Source organism: Balaenoptera acutorostrata, chromosome 11 (genome assembly GCF_949987535.1).
Source record: "Balaenoptera acutorostrata chromosome 11, mBalAcu1.1, whole genome shotgun sequence".
Lineage (NCBI taxonomy): Eukaryota > Metazoa > Chordata > Mammalia > Artiodactyla > Balaenopteridae > Balaenoptera > Balaenoptera acutorostrata.
Genome location: NC_080074.1, coordinates 18,481,063 through 18,504,260, shown reverse-complemented (window position 1 = coordinate 18,504,260; position 23,198 = coordinate 18,481,063). Strand labels below are relative to the sequence as shown.

General features: G+C 35.5%; 1 protein-coding gene across 1 annotated transcript in view; it reads left to right on the top strand.

The window, feature by feature from the left end:
• The window catches only part of HCFC2 (host cell factor C2), a 44,503-nt gene that overhangs the window by 4,570 nt on the left and 16,735 nt on the right, over positions 1-23,198 (top strand). Inside the window, exons 4-9 of the mRNA XM_057557304.1 lie at positions 8,006-8,214; positions 8,947-9,031; positions 10,577-10,683; positions 10,788-10,976; positions 16,353-16,520; positions 17,066-17,118. Of these exons, the coding sequence (XP_057413287.1) occupies positions 8,006-8,214; positions 8,947-9,031; positions 10,577-10,683; positions 10,788-10,976; positions 16,353-16,520; positions 17,066-17,118 (811 nt within the window). The remainder of the gene's footprint in view (positions 1-8,005; positions 8,215-8,946; positions 9,032-10,576; positions 10,684-10,787; positions 10,977-16,352; positions 16,521-17,065; positions 17,119-23,198) is intronic.

Genomic DNA, 23,198 nt, shown 5'->3' with positions numbered 1-23,198 from the left:
CGTGATGCTTTTTAAAACCTTGATTAAAGCTAGCACATTCATTTCTGTTGACATTCCATTGGTCAGAGCAAGCCCTAAGGCCAAGACCTGAGTCGATGATGCAAGGATACATGTTCTGCTTTCTGGGAGAGGGGACTTGGGAACGTTAATCTGATTCTATGCAGACATGTATTTTTTTTATGCAAGTGAGATCTTTCTTCTTGCTTTATGACTTTGGGTGTTTACTTGTTTGGGTTTTTTGTTTGTTTGTTTTTTTTACTTTTAACAATATATCTTTACATGGCAGTAGATATGGATTGACCTGTTTTTTAAAGGCTGAAAAGTAGTCTGAATTATGCAAATTATTTAACCATTCCCCTACAGATGGACATTTACATATTTCCATTATTTTGCTATTACAGTTTTTGCACATGTATAAATATTTTTGTAGGATTGATACTTATAAATGGAATTGGGGGGGGAGGGTGTTGGTCAAAGAGTACATTTAAGTTTGTTTAGGTACCCCTGAATCAACCTCCAAAGAGATGGAACTATTTTATACTCCTAATAACTGTGTACGAGAGTGCCTTATACCCTCAGCAATACTGAATCATCTCACTCTTCTTAGTTTTTGCCAACATAATTGGTGAAATACATTTCATGGGTTTATCTTGATTTATTTTTAAACTAGGAATGAGCTTGATTAACAATGCTTATTGGATATTTACAATTCCTTTTTTGAAATTGTCTGTTCAGGTCCTTGTTTATTTTTCTATTTTTAAAAGTTGAAGTATATATTATATACCATAAAATTCATCCTTTTTATATGTACAATTCAATGATTTTTAGTAATTTACAGTGTTATGTAACCATCACCACAATCCAGTTCTAGAACATTTCCATCACTCCAAAAGAAACTTCTTATTCATTTGCATTCAGTCCCCATTCCCATACCAATCCCCAGGCAACTACCAGTCTACTTTCTGTCTCCGTAGATTAGCCTTTTCTGAACATTTCATATAAAAGTGCTTTTGTGCATTTATCTTCTTTCACTTAGCATAATGTTCTTAAGGTTCAACCATGTTGTAGCATGTATCAAATATTTCTTCCTTTTTATTGCTGAATAATACTCCATTGTATTGATATATCACATTTTGTTTATCTGTTCATCAGTTGGTAGACATTTGGATTGTTTCCAGTTTTTGGCTTTTATGAATAATGCTGTTATGATCATTTGCATACAGGTCTTTCTATGGACATGTGTTCATTACTCTTGATTAGATACCTAGTAATAGAATTGCTGAGTCATGTGGGAAATTTATATTTAACTTCTTAAGTACTACCAAACTGTTTTCCAAGGTGACTACCATCTTACCTTCCCACCAGCAATGTATAAGTGTTCCAAATTTTCCACATCCTTGCTAACACTTGTTATTGTCTGTCTTTTTTTTTTTGTAGCCAACCTAGTGGGTATAAGGTGGTATCTTATTATGGTTTTAATTTGCATTTCCCTAATGACCAATGATGTTGAGCTTCTTTTCATAAGCTTTTTATCCATTCATATATCTTCTTTGATGAAATTTCTATTCAAATCTCTGTTCATTTGTTAGATACACTTGACCAACAGGCACAAAAAAAGATGCTGAACATTGCTAATTATTAGAGAAATGCAAATCAAAACTGCAATCAGGTACCACCTCACACCAGTCAGAATGGCCATCATTAAAAAGTCTACAAATAACAAATGCTGGAGAGGGTGTGGGAAAAAGGGAACCCTCCTACACTGTTGGTGGGAATGTAAATTGGTGTAGCCACTATGGAAAACAGTATGGAGGTTTCACAAAAAACTAAAAATAGAGTTGTCATATGGTCCAGCAGTCCCATTCCTGAGCATATATCTGGAAAAAGCTATAATTCAAAAAGATACATGCATGCCTGTGTTCATAGCCACACTATTCACAGTAGCCAAGACATGGAAACAACCTAAATGTCCAAAGACAGATGAATGGATAAAGAAGATGTGGTACACATATACAATGGAATACTACATAGCCATAAAAAAAGAATGAAATAATGCCATTTGCAGCAACATGGATGGACTTAGAGATTATCATACTAAGTGAAGTAAGTCAGAAAGAGAAAGACAGATACCACGTGAGATCACTTATATGTGGAATCTAAAATATGACACAAATGAACTTATCTATGAAACAGAAAGAGACTCACAGACATAGAGAACAGACTTATGGTTGCCAAGGGCAGGGGTGTGGGGGAGGGATGGATTGGGAGTTTGAGATTAGCAGATGCAAACTATTATATAGAGAATGGATAAACAACAAGGTTCTACTGTATAGTACAGGGAACTATATTCCATATCCTGTGATAAACCATAATGGAAAAGAATATGAAAAAGAATGTATATATTTATATGTATAACTGAATCACTTTGCTGTACAGCAGAAATTAACGTAACATTGTAAATCAACTATACTTCAATAAAATAAACCTAAAAATAAAATTTAGTTGCTTGTATTCTTATTATTGAATTATAAGTGTTCTTTATATATTCTGCATGCAGGTTTGTTTTTAAAAAAATCAAATATGTGATTTGCAAATATTTTCTTCCAATCTGTAGTTTTAATTTTCTTAATGGTATCTTTTGAAGCACAAAGATTTTAATTTTGATAAATTCAATTTATCCATTTTTTCTTTTATGGATCATACTTTTAGCATCCTTTTTAAGAACTCTTTGCCTGTCTCAAGGTTATGAAGATTTGTTCCTCTATTTTCTTCTAAAAGTTCTGTAGGTTTAGCTCTTACATTTATATCTGTGATTCATTTTGAGGTAATTTTTATGCCTGGGTAAAGTAAGTGTCTAAATTCATTCTTTTACATGTAGATATCCAGTTTTCCCAACACCTTTTGTTGAAAAGACTATCCTTTTCCTACTGTATTGTTTTGGCATCTTTGTTGAAAATCAGTTGACCATAAATGTAAGGGTTTATTTATGGACTCTCAATTCTGTTCCACTGGCCTTATGCCAGTACCACACTGTTTGGATTACTGTAGCTTTGTAGTAAGTTTTGAAATAGGAAGATAAAAGTTCTCAAATTTTATTACTCTTTTTTCAAGAATGTTTTAGCTATTCTGAATCCTTTATATTTCTGTATAAATTTTAGGATCAACTTGCCAATTTCTGCAAAAAGGTCTTCTGGGATTTTGATAGGGATTGTGTTGACTATATAGATCAATTTGTGGACAGTTGCTATCTTATTAGTGTTGAGTCTTCCAATCTATGAACATGGAATGTCTCTACATTTATTTAGATCTTCTTTATTGTCAGTCAGCAGTCTTTTGAGGGTTTCAATGTACAAATCTTGCTTTTATTTTGTTAAATTTATTTCTAACTTTTTATCCTTTTTGATGACCTTGTGAATAGATTTGGTTTCTTAATTTCATTTTTGGATTGTTCATTGCTAGCATATAGAAATACATTTGGTCTTTGTATATTGATCTTGTATCCTGTGACCTTGCTGAATTCATTTATTATTTCTAATCATATTTTCATGGATTTTCATTTTTCTTTTTATTAGTGATTCTTAGGAGTTCTCTATGTAATTCGTTTTATATGTTCCAAATATTTTTTCCCAAGTCTTCTCTTTGCTCCCCCCGCTTTTTAAAGGGTTTTCCTTTTTGTTTTATCAAGTATGACAATATACTTTTTAATGGCTTTCTGGTTTGTATCCTACTTATTAGGAAGAATCTCCTGTCCCAAAACTATAAAAATAATTTTTCTATATTTTCTTCTAGTACATTCACAGCTTTGTTTTTGTGTTTAAAATATTAATGCATTTGGAATATATTTCTGTGACTAGTATGAGGCTTTTTACTTTTTCTTCTGAATGAATTTTCAGTTCTCCCACCACCATTTATTTTTTTTATTTTTTATTTATTTATTTTTTTTTTAAAGAAATTCACGTTCTTTTTTATTTATGACTGTGTTGAGTCTTCGTTTCTGTGCGAGGGCTTTCTCCAGTTGCGGCGAGTGGGGACCACTCTTCATCGCGGTGCGCGGGCCTCTCACTGTCGCGGCCTCTCTTGTTGCGGAGCACAGGCTCCAGACGCGCAGGCTCAGTAATTGTGGCTCACGGGCCCAGTTGCTCCGTGGCATGTGGGATCTTCCCAGACCGGGGCTCGAACCCGTGTCCCCTGCATTGGCAGGCAGATTCTCAACCACTGCGCCACCAGGGAAGCCCACACCATGTATTAAATAAGCCAATCCCCCCCCGCCACAGTGTGTTGAACTCCCATCTCTGTCATATCTTAGTTCTCTTAGAATTGGGTCTTTTTCTAGACTCTCTAGACCAGGGGTTACAAACTACTCTCTGTAGACAAAATTTGGCCTGCTGCCTGTTTTTGCTAGTAAAGTTTCATTGGAACACAGGTATGTCCATTCATTTACATATTGTCTCTGGCTGCTTTCATATTAAAAGGGCAGAGTTGAGTAGTTGTGACAGAATTTATGGCCTACAAAGCTTAAAATATTTACTATCTAGCTCTTTACAGAAAAAGTTTGTGAGCTCTTGTTCTAGACTCTCTTCTGTTTCATTAATATATTTACCTTTCTATCTTTTTTTTTTTTAATTTTTATTTATCCATTTATTTATCTATGGCTGTGTTGGGTCTTCGTTTCTGTGCGAGGGCTTTCTCTAGCTGTGGCAAGCGGGGGCCACTCTTCATCGCGGTGCGCGGGCCTCTCACTATCGTGGCCTCTCTTGTTGCAAAGCACAGGCTCCAGATGCGCAAGCTCAGCAGTTGTGGCTCACGGGCCCAGCTGCTCTGCGGCATGTGGGATCTTCCCAGACCAGGGCTCGAACCCGTGTCCCCTGCATTGGCAGGCAGATTCTCAACCACTGTGCCACCAGGGAAGCCCAACCTTTCTATCTTTAATTGTGATGTTTGCTGTAGGTCTCTAGTATATGCCTTTGATCAGATTAAGGAAGTTTTAAAAAAAAAGTTATATATATATGAAGTATAGTTGTATAATATTACATAACTAACAGGTGTACAGTATAGTGATTCACAATTTTTTAAGGTTATACTCCATTTATAATTATAAAATGTTGGCTATATTCTCCGTGTTGTGCAGTATGTCCTTGTAGCTTATTTTATACCTAATAATTTGTACCTCTTAATTCCCTACCCCTATGTTGCCCCTCCCCCCTTCCCTCTCTCCACTGCTAACCACTACTTTGTTCTCTATATCTGTGAGTCTGGTTCTTTTTTGTTACATTTACTAGTTTGTTGTATTTTTTAGATTCCATATATATAAGGAAGTTTTCTTAAATCTATAGTTTGCTAATTCATTTTTTTCTTTCTTTTTAACCAAAAAATGGATGTTGAGCATAATTTTTAAAATTTTCCAAATGGAGGAATTCTCTGGTGGTCCAGTGGTTAAGACTTGGGCTTTCACTGCCATGGACCTGGGTTCAGCCCCTGGTTGGGGAACTAAGTTCCCACAAGCCGAGTGGTGTGGCCAAAAAAAAGAAAAAAAAAGAAAAATTTCAAAATGGAAAGTTTTGTTATTGTTGCTAATGTCTAGTTTTATTATATTGAGGTCAAAAAAAAAATGTGGTCTATAGGATTTCTCCTTTTTAGTGATTGTTTTTGTGGTCTATTTCACAGTCATTTTTTGTAATTATTCCATAGTTGTTCATAAAGATTGTAAGTTCTTGACTGTTTGATTAAAAGGTTCTTTATTAAATCAATGTTTTAAATTATTATTCAAAGCTTTTTTATCCTGTGGGTGTAGGTCATAACTTCTGAATGACATGTTAAAATCTCCCAGTGTGATTGTGAATTTGTGTTTTGCTCCTTACATATATAATTTCAACCTGTGTGTATTATTTTGTTATAGACTTATGTAAATAGGACTAACAATTAACTAGTATGCACTGGTATAGCATACTGGCTGGGATTCGTTCTGATCTGTTTAACTCTATGCCATATCAGTTGTTAAATAGTTTTAATATCATCCTGCTATTAATAGCTTATAGTTGGATTTGGGGTTCTTTTGTTTCCCCTGCATACTCCCTATCTCCAAGAGACTTTGTCTTAAAATAAGGAAGTTTTTTCCTGCCCTTGTAATTTTATGTCTTCCATCTACTCTGCTTGTTGTTGCTTCTCCACACCCCTTTCCCTGCCTTTGCTAGGTTTGTAAAAATTGTGATGAGGTTGAATATTTGTGTATGTGTATGTGTGTTTATATATTTATATAATTTTTATTTCTTGTTTTGTGAACTACCTGTTTATATCCTTTTACCTATGTCTGTTGTGTGATTGGTCATTATCTTGATTTCTTAGGAGCTCTTTATATTAAGAAAATTCTGTGATGTTTACTAAATTTTTTCAGTTTTTCTTTTCTCTTTTGACATTGTTTATAGTTGTTTTTTTTCCCTAGCCATCTTATTTCCATAGACTATGCTTTGCTTTTTTTCCTTCTCCTTCCTTTTTCTTGATTTATTGTTTTTCTTTGATTCTTTCTTTCCTTCTAATGATTTGAAAATTATACATGCTAATTCTGTGCTTCCCTTAGTTGCTTGGAAATCATCACACACATTTAAACTGAAGATGCCTTGTCCTCTTTGGAAATAGATTACTGTCTTTTTCTTTAGCCTTTTTTTGCTTACTCCCTTTTTACATATGTTTCGTAGAGTCGTGAATCTTATTCCAGACTACAGTAATGTTAAGAAATTAATTTTTTGGTCAGTCTTTCCCAGTGATTATTTAGACCTCACAGCCACGGTTATCAACATCAACTTAAATTTAATTATAAATTACTAGTTTCTTTGCACAACCATTTCTTTTATTCAGTGTATTCTTTCTTGGATTTCTTTTTATTTTTCCTGGATGATCTAGCATCATTTTTTCACAAAACAGTTATATGGCTAAACTTGCAGTTTTATATGTTCTAAAATGTTTAATTTTGCCCTCATATTTGAGTAATAATTTGATTACTCAATTTATTGAGAGATAGATTCTTACAAATGTCACTTTGCTCAAAACATTGAAAACATCCATGTCATAGATGAGAAGTTTCATGCCAATTTCTAGAGTAAAAAAGCTATGTAGGACATTGCTATGACATTATAGAGTGAAAATTTAAAAAGAAAAAAAGTTGCAAAGCAACATTTGTAGTATATCTTGCTTATACATATGTGGGTATCCATAGAGAGAGAGGTCTGAAAGGGTATTTACTAATTATTGTCAATAGTGATTGTTCTGGTTATCTAGTACCATGTAATAAACTGCCCCAAAAGTTAGTGATGCAAAATAGCAACCATTTTATTGTGCTCATGGATTCTGTATATTGGGAATTCATACAGGACACAGCAGTGATGACTAGGCCCTCAGATGGGAAGGCTTCAGTGGTCACTGCCATGTCTGATGCCTCAGCTGAGATGGCTGAAGGATGAACTCAACTGGGACTGTCATCCTGCGTGCCTACTTGTGTCCTCTCCAGGTGGTGGTTTTATGACAGTTGGACTTTCATGGAGGTTCAGGATTCCAAGTGCAAGTGTTCTATAGTGAAGCTGCATTGGCCTTCTGTGACTGAGCCCCAGAAGTCACATAGTGTCATTTCACCACACTCTATTAGTCGAAGCAGTCACAACCTGCCTAGCACCAAAGGGAGGAGACATAGACCCTACCTCCTCATGGGAAGAGTGTCAGGGAATTTGCAGCTATGTTTTGAAACCTTCACGGTATTGTCATGGACAAGAGTGCTGGCTAAATGATGGCAGGAATTTTTTTAATCTCTTCTGTTCACTACTGATCCCACAAGAGTGCCTGGTACACAGTAGTGTTTGATAAATGCATGTTGAATGAATGAGTCATGGGGTTTCTGCTCTTCTAATGGCTTTCTGTATTATATGAATAAGCATATATTATTTTTATAAATAGAAACAAAAAGCAAATAAAAAGTGTATATCATGTTAATGTTTTAATTTCATTCATTATATCCTAGATATTTAAATGATTTCTATGAGTTGGAGCTACAGCATGGTTCTGGTGTTGTGGGTTGGAGCATTCCAGTGACTAAAGGGATTGTGCCTTCTCCAAGAGAATCCCACACAGCTGTTATATATTGCAGAAGAGATTCTGGAAGTCCTAAAATGTATGTTTTTGGTGGAATGTGTGGTGCTCGCCTTGATGACCTATGGCAACTTGACTTAGGTAAGCTTAAGTTCATGCAGGCTCAGGAATTCATTATGATTGATAAAGGCAAATATAAAAATTGCTTTGAAAAATATTTTTCATTGAGTTGTACTTGATATGAGTGATTGCTGATCAGTCAAGTTGAACAAATGAATATTTGATTTAATGACAGTAACTCTCCTGGGCTCCCTATAAGTCAGGTCACCATATATTCTGGTTTGCCTTGGATGGTCCTGGTTTATGCTTATTGTCCCACGTAATTATCAATAGGACCCCTTTCACTCTGTGAGATGTCCCAGTTGAGGATGATTGAATTTATGTGGTTACTCTGTCTACAGGAAATGTGGCACTAGTAATGTTACTGCTGGTCAGTGAAAAACCTCCTTGCATAGCTATTTTAAGGGATCGTAGGAATGAATATTTGGAGGGTATGTGCGCTCCCACTTCTGAGTGTCTTCTACACAATATGCTCTTACTTAAAATGTTAAAATCCTTTATCTGGTTTTAATTCAAAATTGGTAGCACCCTAAATACACCTCTCCATTACAAATACTAACATTCAAGTGTAAATAGATTTCTGTCATTAGCAATTTATGTCAGCTGGAAATGTTTATTTTAAGATGAAATTCAAGTAATGGTTTTGAAACACTTTTGCTTCATTTTTGTAAGTCCTTTTTTTTAAAATTCTGTAAGTTGAAATAATTTGCTATTATTAGATTAAGTTGCTAATATACTTCTTTTTACTTTTAGAAACTATGTCATGGTCAAAACCAGAAACTAAAGGGACAGTGCCACTTCCACGAAGCCTTCATACAGCCAGTGTTATAGGAAATAAGTATGGTGTTTTTCTGTTTTTTAGTCTTTCTTTTTTTTTTTTTCTTTTTAACAAACTTAAGAAAGATAGGTACAAAGAAGAGTGATGCTGCTAGTTTCTTGAAAGTGATTTAATAATGTTTGATTGTGCTTAGTGAAGATAAAGTAATATGCCCACAGGAGCTAAAATACTTACTGTGCATAAAGTAAGTATTTACTTTACTGGGCATAAAGTAATATGCCCATAAGAGCCAAAATACTTACCATTTTCTTGTCATGCTGCCTCTTTTACTTCTTCACATTCCTTACAATATGCACAGAGTAGGTATTACATAAGTGTAAGGTAGAGTGTTGTCAAACTGATCTGTCCTCCATCAACAGATTTGACACACCTAACTCACTGTTTCTTTTTACATATTTTACATATTTTTCACATATTGATTTGTACCCAGGTGTGTATTCAGTGTCTATGCTCAATGATTATACTTTGGATGGTGTTAATGGATAGAATGTGGACTCTGTAACCAGATTGCCCGAGTTCAGGTCTGAGCTTTGATACTTGTCCTATCTGTTCTGGGGCAAGGAAACTTTATCTGTACCTCAGTTTCCTCAAGTATAAAATGTGGATAATAGTAAAACCTCCTTCACAAGGCTGTCATGAGGATTGAGTGAATTAATACATGTAAAATGCTTCAAACAGTGCCTGGTACATAGAGAGCACTCCATAAAGGTTAGCTGTTACTATCAACAAGTTCCCTTGTTTGTGCAACATTGGGCCAGAATTAGGAATATTGTTTAAATAGAATTTAAGTAAGTATTTACCTGTGTAGGGACATTACCTTAAAAGTAATGTTTTAGGAAACAACTAGTTGTAATTTAGAACCTCATTAGTTCTTCTTAAACAATAGCCATAAACAACATCTAATAAGATATTCATTTTTTTAAACAGCAGAACCCTTTTATAACATGTGGTTTTTCCATTGGAACTCTACTATATAAAATAGATTTTAAAAAAATAGAGCTTCTCTGGTTGACATGAGGCTCTTCCTGATGAGCCTTTCTTCTTCAGCAGCCATCGGGCATGTCTCGGGAACCCTTAGGGCCCTGAGGAACATAGTCTAATGTTTTTTATTTGATGATATCAGTGACCAAAGTTATATGAAACTTAATTCTCTTTGGTTACTATACACATACAATTCTAAATTTAACTTTGGATGTCATAGATCATTTGAGTATCCTTCTGGCTGAGGTAACCCTTAGTATATTGCATACAATATTGATTTTCAAATGTATTATAATTGAAATATTTCCCACTTTAAATAACTTGCCAGAGAGAAATAATTTTGATTCTGTATTGCTTCATAAAATTATAAACTCTTGAAAGAAGACCACTTTATTCACTGTCGTATTTCCATTACCTTGACAGTGATAAGTGATTTATTAGTCCTGAAACTTTGAGTCAAGAAGAAAGAAATTCGTCTATTCTTAGCATTTTAAATCTAAAAAGTAAAATTAAGGCTTTAGGAAAAAAACCAGCTACTTTATGTTTTCTTTTTTTGTTGTTCAGGATGTACATCTTTGGTGGATGGGTTCCACATAAGGGGGAAAATATTGAGACTTCACCTCATGATTGTGAATGGAGATGTACCAGTTCATTTTCTTACTTAAATCTTGGTGAGTCTTTTAAGAGTTATTAAAATAAAGTTTATTAATAAAATAACTTTTGTTATTTTGTCCTTTAAGAAAAGTAGATTAGTCATGGATATTTCTGTCTTTAGATACAGCAGAATGGACCACCCTAGTATCAGATTCTCAAGAAGACAAAAAAAATGCAAGACCAAGACCAAGAGCTGGACACTGTGCTGTTGCAATTGGCACTCGATTGTATTTTTGGAGTGGAAGAGATGGCTACAAAAAAGCACTGAATAGTCAAGTTTGCTGCAAGGATCTTTGGTATCTTGATACTGGTAGGTAAGAGTATTTAACAAATACAGTTTTTCCTTTAGATAAATAAATAATCAAATGATGTCTGTCTTTTGAGACTTACTGCAAAGCCACTGCCTCTCCTCTTCTCGTTCATGTTGGGTTGGCCAAAAAGTTCATTCGGGTTTTCCATAAGTGCTTATGAAAAGCCCAAATGAACTTTTTGGCCAACCCAGTAATTAAAAATGAATGGAAGAAATGATATATGTAGATCCTTCCCATTATAGGGGAATTTCTTAATTTCCCTCTCCTTGAGTTTAGAATAGATTTAGTGACTCCCTTCCAAAGAATAGAGTACGGAAAGGGAAAACTAGTAGCTTTGCACTGTAGAAACCTGGCAAACATCATCTTAAGTAATCAAGGTCAGTATCACTAGTGATAAGTCATGTTGATATCATTTACCCCCACCTCCCATATCATGTGATAAGAAGAAACTTCACCTCTGTGGTACTTTTCCCCAAAATGCATAACACCATTCTAAATATGAGAACATATCAGACAAACCCAAATTGAGGAACATTCTAGATATTTTGCAGAATATGTGAACAGTACTCTTCAAAAGTTTCAAAGTGATGAAAAGCAAGGAAAGACTGAGAAATTGTCACAGATTGGAGGAGACTAAGGAGATGTGATGACTAAATGTAAGGTGATACCCTAGATTAAATCCTAGAACAAAAGCCATTAATTGAAAAACTGGTGAAATCTGAATAGTCCGTAGTTTAGTTAATACATAGTGTTACTCCAATGTTAATTTCTTAGTTTTAACAAATGTATTAGCATTAGGGGATACTGAGTAAATGGTATATGGGAACTCTGCAATTCTTCTATAAATCTGAAATTATTCCAAGATAAAAAGATTTTTTTTAAAAGTTTTATAACACCAAAAACATTTTTTAATATGGAACTCACATCCATTTTTCAATAAATATTTATTGGTTGACAGCTGTGTACAGGAATTTTTCCAAATGCTGAGAGTACAGTATTGAATAAGACTGATAATATCCCTACTGTCAAAGAACTTACATTCTAAGAGAGCGTGAGGGCAGGAGGATGATGGGCAATAGTCAAACAAAGTAACAAAATAAGTTTAGTTTTGTGTAAGCATGTGAACACAGTAAGATAGAACAATGAGATAGTGATGAGAGGTACTAGGAATGAGGTGGAGTGGGGTGACTACTTCAGAATGGGTAGCCAGGAAAGGGTGACATGGCATTCGAGATGTAGTCCAAATGATGAGAAGGTGCTACCCATGTAAAAAGCCTGTTTGTGGGTGGGGCGTGGGGGAGTGGGGACACTGCAGGAAGAATGAAAAGCAAGTATGAGGGCCCTGAGATGGGAATACTTAGCATGTTTGGCAACAGATTTGAGCTGAGTAAAAGAGAGTATAGGAATGGAGATTAGAGTGGTGATCATGGGACAGATCATGTAGGACCTGGAACACCATGGTAGAGATTAAATTTTTAAAAAATACATGGTAGGTTATTTATTAGTTTGAAGGAGAGATGTGTACATCTTGGAATGGTCACTGCACTTGTGTGGAAACTAAATTGAAGGGGGCAAAAGTACACCGAGACAAAAGGAGGCTTTTGCAGTGGTCAAAGAAGTCTTCAACTCTAGTGGTGACAGTGGAGATGGGGAGAAATGGATAAATTCAGGACGTATTTTGGAGTTCTTGTTGACAGAACCGACTGATGAATTGGGTATGGCAGATGACAGAAAGAGAGGAAAGAAGGATGAAGTTTTTAGCTTGAATAATTTGGTGGTATTTCCATTTACTGAGATGGGAAAATTGCGGAGAAAACAGGCTTGTGGAGAAAATGAAAAGTTCCATTTAAACCCTGCTAAGTTTGAAATAAGGAGATCAAGTAGGCAATTGAGGGAATAAAGAAGTCTGGAAGCCAGTAGAGAAATCAGATCTGAAGACGTAGTATGTGTTGTTTTATGAGAAAAGCAGATTATAAAACATACCTATGATTCCAGTTTTTCTTTTAAGTGTATAAACAGAAAAATCTGGAAGGATACACTGTGTACCAAAGTATTATCTAAGAGGTGAGATTATACATTTTTTTAAAAGGTTTTCTCTCTTATCTGTATTTTCTACAGTAGCATGCATTGCTTTTATAATGTAGAAAGTTTAATTTTAAAATTAAGATACTTGAAAAAGTAATAAATGGAACAATTAAGTTGGAGACTAAATGCTTTCTGTGCAAGAAGTACATACTAGCAAGTAGGAAAAAATATAGAAAATTGAACTTACTGATTCATCTTTGAAATTGGGAATTATGAGCTGAAGTCCAAGGATAAGCTTCTAATCAGTCTCTGCGATTAGAAGAAAAATGTGCACATATAAATTTTTCTCAGTAGCAAATACGTCACTTTAACCAGATGTTTTAAGAGATCTGTGACTTTTAAAAGATTAAAAATCATTGTCTCTGAATGGCCAGTTTTTCCATAAACCTTTCCATAAAAGGCTGTGGACAGGGATATCTATCTAAAAGTAATGGCCACTATCATAAAGGCAAAATTTAGATTTTGCTTTTCCTTGTGATAACTTGGCCTCAGTTTGGGCAAGGGAGGGGGATAGAGTTCTTCATCTTGCCTTTCTTCACTTTTAGTTAAGTTTTGTGCATTTGAGTTCATATAAAGATTAATATACTTCCATAACGGTTTTTTATGAAAAATAGCAGTCTTTTGCTCACACTTTCCTCCCATTTTCCTTGCTTCACAAGCATGTGCTTTCAGCTCTGTTAAACAGTTCTTATGGTATTTACTATCAATTCTCCATATAGCGTGAATATGTTACTTTAATTTTTTTTCAGTTTAGGCATAATATGCTCACTTTCTACTGTGGAAGTTAAGGATTTCTCTCTTCTTCCCACCACTCCTCCCCTCTCTCCTATGCACCTTCCCTAACCCCTACTCTCTGAGTATGATTGATTACACCATAATTTTGTTAGATGAGTGTTCAGTGTTTACATTATAACCATATAAATGCTATTCACAGGTGAACTATGTAGAATATTGTGAATATTTTTTGTTTGCCATCGATTAGTAATGGTCACTTTGTTTTAGATTTGTATGTATTTACCACTGATTCAATCTATGCTCTCATTTGTTTAAATCTTCTCTCATTATGGTTAGATGCATCAGATATTCTATCAAATTTCCTCATCTTGAAGAAATTTCTCCTCCTCCAATTTGGGATGATTGCCTTCCACAAATTGAGCACACCTATCATCTTGGAGTCTCCCTTCATCATCTTTCTGGGGGTATCTTTTGCCTCTCACCTGTGCCGGATTCCCTTTTTCCTGGATCTCATATTTTTCCCTTTGTTAGTTTACATCCTCATTTTTGTAGAACACATCCCAGGAAAAGGTGCATAGGTGATAAATTTATTTTGAGATCTTGCATTGTTTAAAAATAAGTTCAGTCTTCCTTCCCACTGAATTGGCAGTTTGAGCGGAAATAGAATTCTATATTGGAAATCATTATCCTTCAGAATTTTGAAAGCTGGGAAAAAATTTTTTTGAAAGTTGTTATATTATATTCAAACTTCAAGTGTTTTTGTTGAGAATCTAAACCACTTCTGATTTTTGGTCCTTTTAAATGTGACCTTTCCCCTGATAGCTTTTAGGATTTTTTCTTTGTCCCTACTGTTCTTAAATTTTATGATAATGTGTCTTGTTGTGTGTCTATTTTTAATCCCTTGTGTTGAGTACTCAGTGGGCCCTTTCAGTCTGGAAATTCATGTTCTTCAGTTGTGGGAATTCTCAGTTTATTTCACTGATTTACACCCTTCTGCTTTCTCTATTTTTCTTCATGTAACTTCTGTTATGTGGGTGGTTTACCTCCTGGACTTGTCTTCGTATTCTCTGCTTTTGTTCAGGTATGGGTTGCCTTACTTCGAAAGACATAAATAAACCGGATTGTGAATAGGATCGTGGAGGAATTTACATGGGAATAGTTGGAGGAACTAGGCTTAATTATCCTCTAAAACAGGGTCATTAGACTGTTTTTGTAAAGACCCAGAGAGTAAATATTTTAAGCATTGTGGGCCATAAGGTCTCTGTTACACCTACTCACCTCTACCGTTGTAGCATAAAAGGAGTCATAGACAATACCTAAACAAATGAGCATAGCTATATTTCAGTGAAACTTTATTTACAAAAATAGGCACAGACTGGATCTGGCCCATGAGCCATAGTTTGCTGACCCCTACTCTAAAAGATACAAAGAGATAGATATTAGACTTGTTCTATAAAGATTAAATTATAGTGTATAGATTTCAACTCACTAGAAAAATACATTTTCTTATATAACTGTCCAGAGATGGAGTGTACTGCCTTGGGATTTGTGAGTTCCCTAATTTGATAGGTAAACAAAAAGAAGACAGGGATATTATAGAAATAATCTTAGGTCCTTTTTTCCAGTTCTAATAGTCTATGATTGTTATTGTTTTAGAAATGTTGGTAATATTTTATGCCAAAATAATTACCTGTTTTGGTTAGTACAAGTTTTTTGTTTGTTTGTTTTTTAATTTTTTTTTTTTTTTGGCTGCGTTGGGTCTTTGTTGCTGTGTGCAGGCTTTCTCTGGTTGGGGCGAGCGGGGGCTACTCTTCGTTGTGGTGCGGTGGCTTCTCTTGTTGTGGAGCATGGGCTCTAGGCATGCGGGCTTCAGTAGTTGTGGCACGCGGGCTCAGTAGTTGTGGCACGTGAGCTCTAGAGCACAGACTCAGTAGTTGTGGCGCACGGGCTTAGTTGCTCTGCGGCATGTGGGATCTTCCCGGGCCAGGGCTCGAACCCATGTTCCCTGCATTGGCAGGCGGATTCCTAACCACTGCGCCACCAGGGAAGCCCTGGTTAGTACAAGTTTTGATAAGAAGGTATTAACTTCAAAGAAGTTACTTCAAAGAAGTTTTTCCAAAATATCATGTCCAAATAATTTTTGCTAACATTAGCAGTATTTCTAACATGTATGCTGTTGGCTCAAAATTGGGTCATAAAATTAAAAACTTACAAAGAAGCTAAAATAGCATAGCTGTAACTATAAAGTACTTGGTTTTTCCCCCCACTTCTAGGATTAAATTTTTTTTTTTAATTTGATGACTCAGCTTGGAACTAAATTATTTTGTTTATAGATTTATTCGTATAAGGAATTAGATAAATAAATAAAATCAGAACTCCAAATTATTTTCATTTGACCTACTATAGCTATGTTTATCTGAGTAAATTTTTTTCCTCTTAGTAAACAGATGAAATGTTCATTGCTGATGTTTTCAGAACTCCAGGTCCACAAGCTATATAGGCAAACTATTGATACATTTGAAACTTTAATACATAATACGAATATTGTTCTTTAGAGAAACCACCGGCACCATCACAAGTACAACTGATCAAAGCCACTACCAACTCTTTTCATGTCAAATGGGATGAAGTGCCTACAGTTGAAGGCTATCTTTTGCAGTTGAATACAGACTTGCCGTACCAAGCTGTGTCATCAGATTCTTCAGCAACACCAAATATGCAAGGTAACATAATTTTCACACTTAAAGTGTGTATGCGCATATGTTTCGTGAAAAAAAGATAGTGTAGAAAAGCCTGTGATTAGACCTGGTTTAAGAAATTTTATGCTATGATGTTTCCTGCCTGGTAAATCAGATACGTTATGTTTCAACTCTGAAACTTGACTGTATTACCATTGCGATGTAGTAGAACACATAGACATGTAGGGTAGAATGTTTTTTCTGTAGTTCATTTTGATGTACTTTCTTAATCTGACATGCTACTTGACTTCAGGAGATGGTTTTAATTAGTTTTCTTAAATATTTCAGCTTCTTTCAAAAGTATTTTTAACTAACAGGCACTTGGAAAGTAAAAGCAAATTTAATTTTACATGTTCTTCCAAAAAGGATTTCAGTTAAATATTAAGCAGACTATTAAGAAAACAGGTAAACTTTGATAAATATACTACTTTTTAAACCTTTAATATGTAACTTTTAAAAATATTTGATTGTAATGTATTTTCTTGAAGCTAATTTAGAGCATATCAGTCTGAACTTTCCCATTCCTACAGGAGTCAGGATGGACCCACACAGACAAGGCAGTAATAGCATCATTCCTAACAGTGTAAGTTGAAAAAATTTATAACAGTAAATGAATGTTTATGGTTACAGTCCCAATTTTTATTAATATTTTTAGCATGTTACCCTAGGACAGGGGTTCTCCACTATGGCTGCACATCACAATCACCTCTGAGATTAAAAAACAAACAAGCACAGATTCCCATGCCTTTCCCCAGATCTAGTGAAGCAGAATCTTAAAATGATGCCCAGGTAACTCTGTTTTTAAGGAAAGCTCCGTATATCATTGTGACAGTAGCCTGAATTAAGAACCCCTGGCCAAGAGATTGAAGTCTCAATACACATAGTATCAGAGGCTAATACAAACACACAAACACACACATACACACATATATATATACACACATATATATGTATATATATGTGTGTATATATATATATGTTTGGTTTTTGTTGTTTTTTTTTTAAAATTTAGGTGGTACTACAAGGTTTATAATGAAGAACAATAGTTTCCTGCTCTGCTCCTACTTGCTCTTGATCCTGCCTCTAGAAACAACTACTTTCAAATATTTTAGCTCTCTTCTGGTATCTACCTTTGTGCTTTTAAATAAAATCCTTGTGCTGCCACTTCTTGACTTTCTAGTTTTAGGTCAATTGTCTTCAGTAATGGAAGATGAAGATTTTATGATCTCTTAAAATATTGCCATTTCCTCCCCTTCCTCTTCCCACATCCTTTAAGTATTTTTAGTTGAATCATTATTTGATATTTACATTGTGATTATGACATATTCATAGGCGAGCCATGTAGTGTGCTGTGAGCATTGTTCCTTCTTCATGTAATTTTTTGTTTTTCTTGGCATTGTTAACTGCCTCACTTTTTCATTTGCTTAGTTTTCTTCTTGCCTATCATTAATTAATACTCAGATTCTCCAATAAAATAATAAAACTCCTCTCAAAATATTCAAACATATAAGGTAGTCTCTTTTTTCTTTCTTCACCACCCCCTGCCCCCAGAACCATTCCTCCCAGGGCCTCTGTCTTTTTTTTTTTTTTTTAATATTTATTTATTTATTAGTTTTGGCTGTGTTGGGTCTTTGTTGCTGTGTGTGGGCTTTTTCTAGTTGCAGCGAGTGGAGGCTACTCTTCGTTGCGGTGCGCAGGCTTCTCGCTGTGGTGGCTTCTCTTGTTGCAGAGCACGGGCTCTAGAGCGCACGGGCTTCAGTAGATGCGGCGCGTGGGCTCAGTAGTTGTGGCTTGTGGGCTCTAGAGCGCAGGCTCAGTAGTTGTGGCGCATGGGCTTAGTTGCTCCGCGGCATGTGGGATCTTCCCGGACCAGGGCTTGAACCTGTGTCTCCTGCATTGGCAGGCGGATTCTTAACCACTGCGCCACCAGGGAAGCCCGGGCCTCTGTCTTGATGCCCTAGTCTGTACTAATTCTTCTCTAAGTCTGCTACTCAGCTATCAGATTAGAACTTCCATTTGTTTCATATTGGAAGTTTCTTTTACCTCTTTTCTGTGTTAGAGTCCATGTTTCTTGGTCTCATTTCATTCTCTTTCTTGGTGTTCTCCAGTAGTTTCCTGAGAAAGGGTTTATGAAAGGTAAACTTTTTGAGATCTTACGTATGTGAAAATGCCTTCATCTGTTCATATTTGATTGGTAGCTTGGCTGTGTTATAGAATTCTATATTGGAAATGTTTTCCTTAGAAATGGAAAGGCATTCTCCTACTGTCTTTTAGCATTCAGTGTTGCTGTTAAGAAGTCTTTTGCCACTTGGATTCCTGATCGTTTATATGTGACCTAATTTTTTTGTTTTAATCCCCAGGTCTCTGAAATTTCAATAGTGATGTACCTTAGAGTGTGTGTCTTTGCTTCATTCACTGTGCTGTGCAGTCAGTGGGCCGTGTCATGGAAACTGGAAACTCATGGTTTTCATTACTGATTATTTCCTCCTTCCACATTCTCTTTCTCTTCTTTGGAAACTCCTATTAATTGAATGATGGTCCTCCTGAACTAATCCTCTGATTTTACTTTTTATTTTCTATCTTTCCTCTGTTCTGCTTTCTGAAAAGTTTCTTCATTTATATTACAAATCTTCTATGCAATTTTTAAATATATTCAACCACATACTTAATCTCTAAAAGCCTCCTCTTATTCTTTATTTCTTTTATGACATTTTATTTTTGCTTCATGAATGTAATATTTTCCCTTATCTCTTCAAGAATTATGCTTTTTTAAAAAAAATAGAGTTATATTCTGCTCTCAGCATTATTTCTTTTTTTCAAGCTCCTTTTAAAAAAATTTGTTTTGGTCTTGGACTTCCATGTTAGAGGCTGTTATCAAATGTCTGGTGATGCTTGGCTATCCTTTCATGTTTAAGTGAGGCATTAAAAATGAGCTTGGAAGATATCTTAGCCCATTTGGCCTGCTATAACAAAACACCATAGCCTAGGTGGCTTATAAACAATAGAAATTTATTTCCTGCATTTCTGGAGGCTGGAAGTCTGAGATCAGGGTGCCTGCATGGTAGAGTTCTGGTGAGGAACCTATTTAGGGTTGCAGACTGCTGACTTCTCATTGTATCCTCACATGGTGGAAGGGACAATGGATCTTTCTTGGGCCAATTTTTTTTTTTTAATTATACTTTATTGGAGTATAATTGCTTTACATTGTTGTGTTAGTTGCTGCTGTATAACAAAGTGAATCAGCTATACATATACATATATCCCCATATCCCCTCCCTCTTGTGTCTCCCTCCCACTGTCCCTATCCCACCCCTCTAGGTTGTCACAAAGCACCGAGCTGATCTCCCTGTGCTATGCGGCTGCTTCCCACTAGCTATCTGTTTTACATTTGGTAGTGTATATATGTCAATTCCACTCTCACTTCGTCTCAGCTTACCCTTCCCCCTCCCCGTGTCCTCAAGTCCATTCTCTATGTCTGCGTCTTTATTCCAGTCCTGCCCCTAGATTCTTCAGAACCTTTTTTTTTTTTAGATTCCGTATTTATGTGTTAGCATACAATATTTGTTTTTCTCTTTCTGACTTACTTCACTCTGTATGACAGACTCTAACTCCATCCACCTCACTACAAATAACTCAATTTTGTTTCTTTTTATGGCTGAGTAATATCCCATTGTATATATGTGCCACCTCTTCTTTATCCATTCATCTGTCAATGGACACTTAGGTTGCTTCCATGTCCTGGCTGTTGTAAATAGTGCTGCAATGAACATTTTGACTGTTTTTGAATTATAGTTTTCTCAGGGTATATACCCAGTAGTGGGATTGCTGGGTCATATGGTAGTTCTATTTTTAGTTTTTTAAGGAACCTCCATACTGTTCTCCATAGTGGCTGTATCAATTTATATTACCACCAACAGTGCAAGAGGGTTCCCTTTTCTCCACACCCTCTCCAGCATTTATTGTTTGTATATTTTTTGATGATGGCCATTCTGACCGGTGTGAGGTGATACCTCATTGTAGTTTTGATCTGCATTGCTCTAATGATTAGTGATGTTGAGCATCCTTTCATGTGTTTGTTGGCAATCTGTATATTTTCTTTGGAGAAATGTCTGTTTAGGTCTTCTGCCCATTTTTGGATTGGGTTGTTTGTTTTTTTGATGTTGAGCTACATGAGCTGCTTGTATATTTTGGAGATTAATCCTTTGTCAGTTGCTTAGTTGGCAAATATTATCTCCCATTCTGAGGGTTATCTTTCCGTCTTATTTATGGTTTCCTTTGCTGTGCAAAAGATTTTAAGTTTCATTAGGTCCCATTTGTTTATTTTTGTTTTTGTTTCCATTTCTCTAGGAGGTGGGTCAAAAAGGATCTTGCTGTGATTTATGTCAAAGAGTGTTCTTCCTATGTTTTCCTCTAAGAGTTTTATAGTGTCTGGTCTTACATTTAGGTCTTGAATCCATTTTGAGTTTATTTTTGTGTATGGTGTTAGGGAGTATTCTAATTTCATTCTTTTACATGTAGCTGTCCAGTTTTTCCAGCACCACTTATTGAAGAGGCTGTCTTTTCTCCATTGTATATTCTTGCCTTCTTTATCAAAGATAAGGTGACCATATGTGCATGGGTTTATCTCTGGGCTTTCTATCCTGTTCCATTGATCTATATTTCTGTTTTTGTGCCAGTACCATACTGTCTTGATTACTGTAGCTTTGTAGTATAGTCTAAAGTCAGGGAGCCTGATTCCTCCAGCTCTGTTTCTCTTTTTCAAGATTGCCTTGGCTATTCGGAGTTTTTTGTGTTTCCATACAAATTGTGAAATTTTTTGTTCTAGTTCTGTGGAAAATGCCATTGGTAGTTTGATAGGGATTGCATTGAATCTGTAGATTGCTTTGGGTAGTATAGTCATTTTCACAGTGTTGATTCTTCCAATCCAAGAACATGGTATATCTTTCCATCTGTTTGTATCATCTTTGATTTCTTTCATCAGTGTCTTGTAGTTGTCTGCATACAGGTCTTTTGTCTCTTTAGGTAGGTTTATTCCTAGGTATTTTATTCTTTTTGTTGCAGTGGTAAATGGGAGTGTTTCCTTAATTTCTCTTTCAGATTTTTCATCATTAGGGTATAGGAATGCAAGAGATTTCTGTGCATTAATTTTGTATCCTGCTACTTTACCAAATTCATTGATTAGCTCTAGTAGTTTTCTGGTAGCATCTTTAGGATTCTCTATGTATAGTATCATGTCATCTGCAAACAGTGACAGTTTTACTTCTTCTTTTCCGATTTGGATTCCTTTTATTTCTTTTTCGTCTCCGATTGCTGTGGCTAAAACTTCCAAAACTATATTGAATAGTAGTGGTGAGAGTGGACAACCTTGTCTTCTTCCTTATCTCAGTGGAAATGGTTTCAGTTTTTCACCATTGAGAATGATGTTGGCTGTGGGTTTGTCACATATGGCCTTTATTATGTTGAGGTAAGTTCCCTCTATGCATACTTCCCGGAGAGTTTTTATCATAACTGGGTGTTGAATTTTGTCGAAATCTTTTTCTGTATCAGTTGAGATTATCATATGGTTTTTATCTTTCAGTTTGTTAGTATGGTGTATCACGTTGATTGATTTGCGTATATTGAAGAATCCTTGCATTCCTGGGATAAACCCCACCTGATCATGGTGTATGATCCTTTTAATGTGCTGTTGGATTCTGTTTGCTAGTATTTTGTTGAGGATTTTTGCATCTGTGTTCATCAGTGATATTGGCCTGTAGTTTTATTATTTTGTAACATCTTTGTCTGGTTTTGGTATCAGGGTGGTGGTGGCCTCGTAGAATGAGTTTGGGAGTGTTCCTCCCTCTGCTATATTTTGGAAGAGTTTGAGAAGGATAAGTGTTAGCTCTTCTGTAAATGTTTGATAGAATTCGCCTGTGAATCCATCTGGTCCTGGGTTTTTGTTTGTTGGAAGATTTTTAATCACAGTTTCAATTTCAGTGCTTGTGATTGGTCTGTTTATATTTTCTATTTCTTCCTGGTTCAGTCTCGGAAGGTTGGGCTCTTCTAAGAATTTGTCCATTTCTTCCAGGTTGTCCATTTTATTCGCATATAGTTGCTTGTAGTAATCTCTCATGATCCTTTGTTTTCTGCAGTGTCAGTTGTTACTTCTCCTTTTTCATTTCTAATTCTGTTGATTTGAGTCTTCTCCCTTTTTTTCTTGATGATTTTGGCTAATGGTTTATCAATTTTGTTTATCTTCTCAAAGACCCAGCTTTTAGTTTTATTGATCTTTGCTATCATTTCCTTCATTTCTTTTTCATTTGTTTCTGATCTGATCTTTATGATTTCTTTCCTTCTGCTAACTTTGGGGTTTTTTTGTTCTTCTTTCTCTAATTGCTTTAGGTGTAAGGTTACATTGTTTATTTGAGATTTTTCTTGTTTCTTGAAGTAGGATTGTATTGCTATAAACTTCCCTCTTAGAACTGCTTTTGCTGAATCCCATAGGTTTTGGGTCATCATGTTTTCATTGTCATTTGTTTCTAGGTATATTTTGATTTCCTCTTTGAGTTCTCCAGTGATCTCTCGGTTATTTAGTCACGTATTGTTTAGCCTCCATGTGTTTGTATTTTTTACAGTTTTTTTTTTCCTGTAATTGATATCTAGTCTCATAGTGTTGTGGTCAGA